The sequence below is a fragment of the Nicotiana sylvestris genome, chromosome 1 (assembly GCF_000393655.2).
Source record: "Nicotiana sylvestris chromosome 1, ASM39365v2, whole genome shotgun sequence".
NCBI classification, from domain to species: Eukaryota; Viridiplantae; Streptophyta; class Magnoliopsida; order Solanales; family Solanaceae; genus Nicotiana; species Nicotiana sylvestris.
The window spans coordinates 48,543,857-48,552,151 of record NC_091057.1 but is presented as its reverse complement, the minus strand read 5'-3'; the positions used below and the strand labels follow the sequence as shown (position 1 = coordinate 48,552,151).

The window sequence follows — 8,295 nt, the reverse complement described above, 5'->3', positions numbered from 1 at the left end:
CCGATCAACAACAGAATCTCTATAAGCAGATTTGTTGTCCATCTCTGTATCCTTGTATTGTCGCTGCCTTCTTTTTCTTTCTTTGTCAATACACTCCCGACGTTTTCTTTGTCAATATATCCCCTAAACCAGCCGGGAAGTTCGCTACAGATTTAGCACCGGCTTATGTATTGTCGGAAAACTTCAAGTTGATTAAAAATATAACAATAAAGTATAAAAGAAACTCAAACAAAATGGATACAATATGCAGTCAAAAAAGATCACATGAAGCTTCTTTAGGGAGGCGGGGAATATGAGAAAAAACTGAAGAATACTCCTCTCCATTGCCACCGCATTCAAGGGTACTTTATGGACATTGATTGGCTTCAGATGCATAAGAATCTATCTGTTTTGTTCAATTTATTCATTCTGAAATTAATCGTTGCCTCATTATGTTCAGCCGTTGTAACTCTCAATGGCTTAACTGGCGTGACTTTTGGGTCTCTTTAACATGGAAATAAAATATTTTAAACAAAAAAAATAAATCAAAAAAGGATAAAAAGAATAAATAATTTTGTTGAACAGAGAATGGTGCCACATCACCTCTCTTATGCCGATTATATTTATATATAGATATGACTTAACTTCCAAATACACGTAATCAACTGCAACTTCAAGTAGGAGTACCTTTTTTTCTCTTTCAAAGTTCAATCATATATTATCCAGATTCCAACTAAACTAATTGAAAGGAAATATTCTGTTAGGTGAAAACTTTTTCTAGTTTTAATAAAATCTTAAAAACTTCCAAGTTCCAATCAAATGCTACTAACAGGTCCTACTAATTTTGCCACCCCTATTTTACGCTGTACCGATTCCATACTCTTCCGTAATTTCTCGTCCAAATCCAAATTCAACCATGGCGATGAGCAAAGCTGAATATCTAGCCCAAGAAATCATCATTGACATACTCTCTCGGCTGCCTGCAAAGTCCATAGGCCAGTTTAGATGCGTGTCAAAACAGTGGCTCAATTTTCTCTCAGACCCACAATTCATCAAATTTCATCATATCATCCATTCCCATAAAGAAGAATCGAAACTCATTTTCGTCTCTAGTTCTGGGGCTCTTCACACTATCACATTTAACCAAAACCCCCAAAATGGAACAACTAATGCCATTTCAAGAAAGCTTAATTTTCCGCAGCTCTCACACAGCTGGGAAAAAGTGGTTGGCTCATGTAATGGCTTGGTCTTGGTGGAGAATACGGAAAATATTAAATATTTAATCAACCCCACAACCTTAGAGTACCATAGAATTCCAAACTTTCATTTGGCTCTTACTGTGCCGGGTAGCTTTAGCATGTGTGGTCTAGGGTACGATTTTGCTAGTAATGACTATAAGGTGGTTACTCTTTCTCGATATAAACGGGATTTAGACAATATTTTTGTTGATGTCTACTCTGTTAGAATGGATCTATGGAGGAGGCATGGGAAGCTACCTGTTGATCATGGAGTTCCTATTGGCGGTTCTGGGGTTTTAGTAAATGGGGCTTTGCATTGGTTGGCTAGGAAATCTCCTGATTATTCCTCTGTAATTGTTGCTTTTGATTTAAATGATGAGACATTCTTGGAGCTGCCAGTCCCTAATGCACTCGATGACAATAATTTTGTGCTTTGTGATCTTGTGGCTTTTAGAGGGTGTCTTTGTATGTTGTTGAATGATACAGAAGAAAACAAAATTGAGTTTTGGATGATGAAAAGATATGGGGTTGAGGAGTCTTGGACCAAATTTAGGATTGCTGGACTGGATTTAGTGCATGGTTTGGTGCCATTTTGTTCAATTAGTGATGATGATGTTGTATTGAATGTTGATAGAGAGAATTTGATTGTTTACAACATGAAAGAGGATCAATGGAGGGATATGAAGGTTGGTGGAATAACTGCTAAGTTTGAAAGAACTAGATCTTTCATGGAGAGTCTTGTGTCTCCTATGTTAGGCAAGGTTATTGAGGGTTACGATATTGCTTGATGCAATATTCTGAGATGATGCTGTACTCAGGTATATCATCATTATTTTCATGATTTTTAGTCATTTTTAGTGTATTTTGTATAATATTTTTTGATTTGGTCCTCATATTTGATTCAATAAAATGAACCCTTAGAGTTTTATGAATGGTAATTGTTTTGTCCTCTAATGTTTTGATGGTAATTCGTTGATACCAAAGAAAAGTTAACTGTATTAAATGAAGGAAAGAATTTGGATTTGTATATTGAATTAATTCAATATTATAGAATGGTGGCGTCTTAAAGAAACGAGTAGTTCAATTTTGAGCACACACGGTCTTGAAAAGGAATAGTTTTAGATGTTTTTGCCCTTCTCTGAATCATGACACTGATCTCACAATAAACTCAGGTAAAAATTAGTCTTGGTCACTTATGTGCTTACTTTTTTTTAAGCAATTTGACTTTAAAACTGTTATTTAGCTGCTTTAAAAACAGCATTCATTTTATGTTGTATGCCTCTTTGATTGTATAATTGTCAAGATCAATCACTACAAAGACCGTAAAGATAGATATCGGGTTAGTGGTTCATCATATTTCTATCTTAAATAAGATAGCAAAGGTTCTAAGAAACTATTTTATTTAGAAGCTTGTTATGTTCTGGTTACGATTTATTTGCTACAATAGGAGGGCTTGTAGCTAATTATCATCTTTTTCCTGTAAATTTTTCAATAGCTGCTGTATTTTCTTTACCTTGGAAAACTCTGCTTGCTATTTTGTTAAATAATTCAGCAGCATTATGAGAATTCACTTTTAGCCAACTCCACTGCCTTCTAAGGAATGGTTTTCGTATTTGTTTTCTTCTGTCCGGAAGGTACTATCATGTTACAAAATACAGTCTGCGTGAACGGCCTAAAGAATCTCCCCCCCAACCCCCTCCTCCCCCCCACCCCACCCGGCACATACAAGAGAAATGGTTTCATTAATTAAAGAGTTGGATTCTTGAGGGTACATGGTGGTATTTCATGAATTTAAATAATAGCAAGCAGAGAAAACTCGCACACCCGGTGTTTCCACCATATCAATGAATTTATGAGATATGTCTTTTATACACATTTCTCTCTTAGCTCTAGTTAATTTGTGTGTATTCTCATCTCAAGTTATTCTCAACTGCGGTAAATTCACGTGGTTTGGTTTAAACACCATGTGTGGATAAGTTTCTCTCATTGCAAACTGATACTTGTTCAATGCCTTGCACATGAATTAATCTACTCGTTAAAATGCAATCTCCCCAAAATTTTGTTGGTAACTTAGATTGGTACATCAAGGCTCTAGCTGTTTCAAATAAGTGCTTATGCTTTCTTTCAACAATTCCATTTTGTTGAGGTGTGTGAGAACAGGTAGTCTAATGGATAATTCCATTATCTGAGAAATATTGTAAGGCAGAATTGGAAAGTTCAATTTCCAAGGCATTATCACTTCGAATTTTTTTAACAGAGAGGTTAAATTGAGTTTTCACCATGGAAATAAAAGCCTTCAGCATAGTAAAAGCATTACATTTAGCATGCAACAAGTGAGTCCAAGTAGCTCTACTATGGTCATCCACAATGGTAAGAAAGTACTTTGCCCCAGAATAAGTCTAAGTATGATAGGGACCCCATGTGTCAACATGAATTGGCTCAAACAAGGAATCAGAAACAGTAGAACTAGCTGAAAAAGGTAATCTTGCCTGCCTAGCAAGAGGACAAACAGGACATATAAAGGACTGTTTGGCAGATAATTCAGCAGAAATAGAAGGGATGGTTTTCATTTTAGAAAATGGAATATGTCCTAATCTATGATGCCAAAGAACATCATTTTTATTTATGCTCTCCTTATCATTACAAGGAACAACAGGAATAGTATGCAAAGCAGCCTTATTATGTGCAGTCTTACTAGACTGGTCAGGAATGGAGACATTTTGCATATTATTTCGAAAAACAGAAACAGGAAAATTAGATGTTTCATTGAGTTGATGATCACGAAGAAGCTTTTAGAGTCCTTGGTCGACTTTACCAAGTTCCAGAAGCTTCCTCATGGAAAGGTCCTATATCAAAATACATGAAATAGAGGTAAACAAGACAAGACAATAAAATTGTTGAATAAGCTTGTGTACAGAAATCAGATTATATTGAAAAGAAGGAATATAGAGGACATGATGAAGAGTGAAAGATGGAAATAAAGTACAGGAACCAATACAAGTAACCTTTGCCTTATAACCATTAGGTAAAGTTACCAAGTAAGGAGTAGGAAGTGGAGTCAGATTTGAAAGAATTTCTCTATTGGAGGTCATATGATCAGTAGCTCCACTATCTATAATCCACACATCTCTACTTACACTAGACAACATGCAAGCATGAGAATCATCATCAGTATAAACAGGCAAGGAAAGAACACTACCAGCAAAGTTAGCAGATCCCATCAGATTGGGTTGAGGCTCAGGAGCATGATTGATTTGAGTTTGCTGCAGCAGAGAGACAAGTTGAGAGAATTGTTGCTGACTCAAACCAGGTATAGATGAGGCCCTATCATCAGACATAGCAGCAGGTCCAACAAGAGGAGTAGTGTGAGTAGGCTGAGCTGTATAGAGGCCTGGATCTCAATATATTCTAGTCACAAGGGTGTTGAACCTAATTATCATGTTATAAAATAGCTTCTATTTTAAATCTTATGAAAATGATAGGCGAGTTTTCGAAGGAGGCTTGGAATTGTGATTTGTGTATTAAGATGGAGTATACAAAGGCAGTGCTTCAGATTTTGACAGATGACTATCACATTTTAGTTGAGTTTCAACATCAGATGAATAGATGATCCGAGTAACTGTGTGCCCCTTTAGCGGGGTGTTTTACATCAAGTCTCCCATGCTGTGAAAGCAGGGAATGTTGTTCTCTCTGTTGCAGAGCACAAATGTTTAGCTTTGCAATGTTCTAGCATATCAGAGTAATTGTGCTTAGTTCTCTTATTTCTCTTTCAAGTTAAAGTGGGACAATGGTACGAGTCGAAAGCTGCCACACAATTGCTACCTTTAATCATAGGCTGTACCACACGGCTGATTGTTAGCACTTTAATTATGTGACGATGGAAGGTGAACATGAAATGAATGAAGTTACCTAGATTGAATGGAAAGATGTATCTACTTCACCAACTTATTACAAAAAAGATAACATCGTATAAGCCTGGCTCCAATAGAAAGACACCTATGCTTCCACTTTAGAAAAGACACCTCTGGTTATTAGCGGAGAATGAAATCGAAATTAACGCAAACCTGTCACAGCATGCTGGTTCCTGCAATGGCTTTGGGTTTGGTGGTCGAATGACCAAGATTTTACCAAACTCCACCACCTAATGGGTATTGAAACTCCATTGCTAGGAAAAGTTACGATTTTATGTGTGATAAGAAAAGTGCCTGGTCAAACTACGACAATCAAAATACTGACACAAGTTCTAGTTCATAGCATGTTTGACAAATGTGGAAGTTATCTTTATTAACCTTATTGTCCTCAAATAGGAAAAGCATTCAGTTCCATGTCGGTTCAAGTTCAAGATTTTAACTTCCGGAAAAAGGTTTCTGACTTCCCTATTTCTTGTGGGATTTGTGCTTAATTCCATACTACTATATAAGTGTCTTGATAAATCCTTTACTTTTTGCAGTGCCATATTGTTTGCTAGTGTTCATTCCGCAAGTGGTATCTTTTCCTCTTTGTCCAAGAAACTCGTAGAGCAGATTTAGCTCTTATATGTTAATAGTTGGAATTTATCCTTTCTTCTCTGATTTTTATACCCTCTACCAGAATTAACCATGGTGCCCAACATGCTGGACGCGAAAAGGCAGAGACTTGAATATCAGTACCAGCATCCAGCTGAAAGCTCGAGCTCAAGCATACCACATCATAACAAAACTGAAGTTCGAAGTCTGATAACTCCTGATCGAATGAGTGGGGTTTCAGGCAGTAAAAATTAAGAAAGAACTCAGTTATTTGGTAATAGTGACTTTCTACAAATCAATCAAGATCATAAGATGCACAAAGTTGAAATGGACAAGTTTGTATCTGGTTTGGCAGCACTAGCATCATCAATTCAAGTTGAGGCAATTCATATTTTTTGCAAACAAAGTTTCAATCTTTCCTTCTAATTACAAAACCATGGATAAGAAGTGCAATGGGAATGCTGTAAGAGGGTTGGTTGGCATGGAACTTTAAAGGAAAATTATTGACATAATTTCTAATGGTTTTGTTCAATCAAATTATTGCCACGGAGTTCAATTTTCTGCTCTTGATTGTCTCCAAACTGCTATTCAAGACAAGGATGGACTAAGACATCTATTGCTTTGCAAAGTGGTATTGGGAATATTGGAAATCGTACATCCTAGTTCGGGACAGTCTCAGCCAAGTCCTGAGGATCTTGTTTCTGGTTTTGACATGTTATTATCTTCAAGAAAGTACATAGTTTGGAGTAGTCACTTGAATACTCATATCGTAACTCATAGTCAGTTTCAGAGTTCCTCTTCATTCAAAAAGGGTTGATGACTATCCAACACCTTCAAAGAATGTAAATTTGTCCAAGGATTTCCTTTGATGCTGTGATTACTAGATTATTAAGAATCTTGTCTTCTCGTGTTATCAAATTGATAACAAAATATCAAAATGATCAAGAAACAATGGGCAATTGGACCAGTTCTGCCTACTAAACTTGATCATGTCTCAAGTAGGAAGAATATATGTTTGGAGTGGCTTAACAAACAACCTCCAAGATCTGTTCTTTATATATCTTTTGGAACAACAACTTCATTTTCTGATAGGGAAGTCAAGGAGCTTGCGATGGGATTAGAACAGAGCAAACAGAGACATATGGGTGCTGAGAGATGCCGATAGAGGAGATATCTTTACTGAGGAAGCTAGAAAAGTTGAGTTGTCAGAAGGGTTTGAGGAAAGGGTAAGAGAAGTAGCTTAGTGGTCAGAGAATGGGCACCACAACTAGAAATCTTGACTCATTCGTCGACTGGGGGGTTCATGAGTCATTGTGGTTGGAATTCTTGTGTAGAGAGTATTACTATGGGAGTGCCAATAGCTGTTTGGCCTATGCACTCTGACCAACCAAAAAATGGTTTTTTGGTGACGGAAATACTGAAAATAGGCCTACTTTTTTTAGGGAGTGGGAGAAACGCAAGGAGTTGGTGAGTGCATCCGCCATTTAGAATGTTGTTAGGAAGTTAATGGCATCAGAAGAAGGCGACGAACTTAGAAAAAAAAAGCTGAAGAATTAGGAGAAGCCGTAAGGCAGTCCACAGAGAAAGGGGGAGCTTCTCGAATTCAGTTGGATTCTTTCATCGTGCATATCACAAGATAGACTTGTTTTTTCCCGCTAATTCTCAAAGCCAAGGGGTCTAGCTCTATCTTGTTTGGTTACTTTACAATTCTCTTAAAACCTGTCATTTGTCTGTTTCTTGGCTCAGAATAGTTTATACTACCTTAAATTTCTGTGATTTTGGCATGTTGAATATCTTGGATAAGACTAGTTTATGATCATGTATTTCTCTTAGAAAGGGCATAGCTCAACAGCTAATCTGGCTCTAACTGTGCAGACTATAGGGTTGATGTGGAGAGTGATCTTGTATACATTTATCAGTTGTTCTACATATGCTAAATTGGCTGTCTACATATCCTATATTCGACTGTTCTATGACAAATGATTTCTGTTCATATGACATTCCTATGTGCATTATTTTAAAGGTTAAAATTGGTGTATTAGGTATTATAACGCTATCCCATTCGTCACGACTTCCTCCGTTTCAATTTAGATGACACCCAAAAAGAATGACACATTTCTATAATTGGAAAATAATTTAACTTTAAACATTCCATTTTATCTTAATGACAAACTTTTATGACCACACAAATATCATGGCCCCACATAACTTTTAAGATCACAAGTTTTAATAGTCTTTTTTTCTTGAACTCCATGTCAAGTCAAACTATATTATTTAAATTAAAACGGAGGGAATAATTTGTTATCACCAATTAGAAAATATGAATTAAATTTGAATATGCACCTCCTTTTAAAACTCATTTAAAGAACAAGACCCTATTTTTCAGTCGTTGCTGTTGAAATCTATTCTAAATTAGTTGGATATTATTTAAAAGGTAAAATAATTGGACTTGGGAATATATGAATAAACAAGTTGTACCCTTCAGTGTTACGACCCGGAATATCCACCCTTGGGATCGTGATGGCGCCTAACATTTCACTTGCTAGGTAAGCCAATATAAGGAGTAATTATTA

The 8,295-nt window shown here is 36.4% G+C and overlaps 1 protein-coding gene across 1 annotated transcript; it reads left to right on the top strand.

Annotated features, from left to right (window-relative positions):
- The first annotated feature begins 734 nt into the window (after positions 1–734).
- On the top strand, positions 735–6,659 carry LOC104245551 (F-box/kelch-repeat protein At3g06240-like). The gene is made up of 2 exons (XM_009801173.2): positions 735–2,035; positions 5,808–6,659. Exon 1 carries the CDS (start codon positions 896–898, stop codon positions 2,003–2,005), a length of 1,110 nt encoding a protein of 369 aa, XP_009799475.1. The 5' UTR covers positions 735–895; the 3' UTR covers positions 2,006–2,035; positions 5,808–6,659.
- The last annotated feature ends 1,636 nt before the right edge of the window (positions 6,660–8,295 follow it).

Coding starts and splice junctions, on each gene's coding strand:
- LOC104245551 (XM_009801173.2), top strand. CDS start 896: ATGGCGATGAGCAAAGCTGAATATCTAGCCCAAGAAATCATCATTGAC.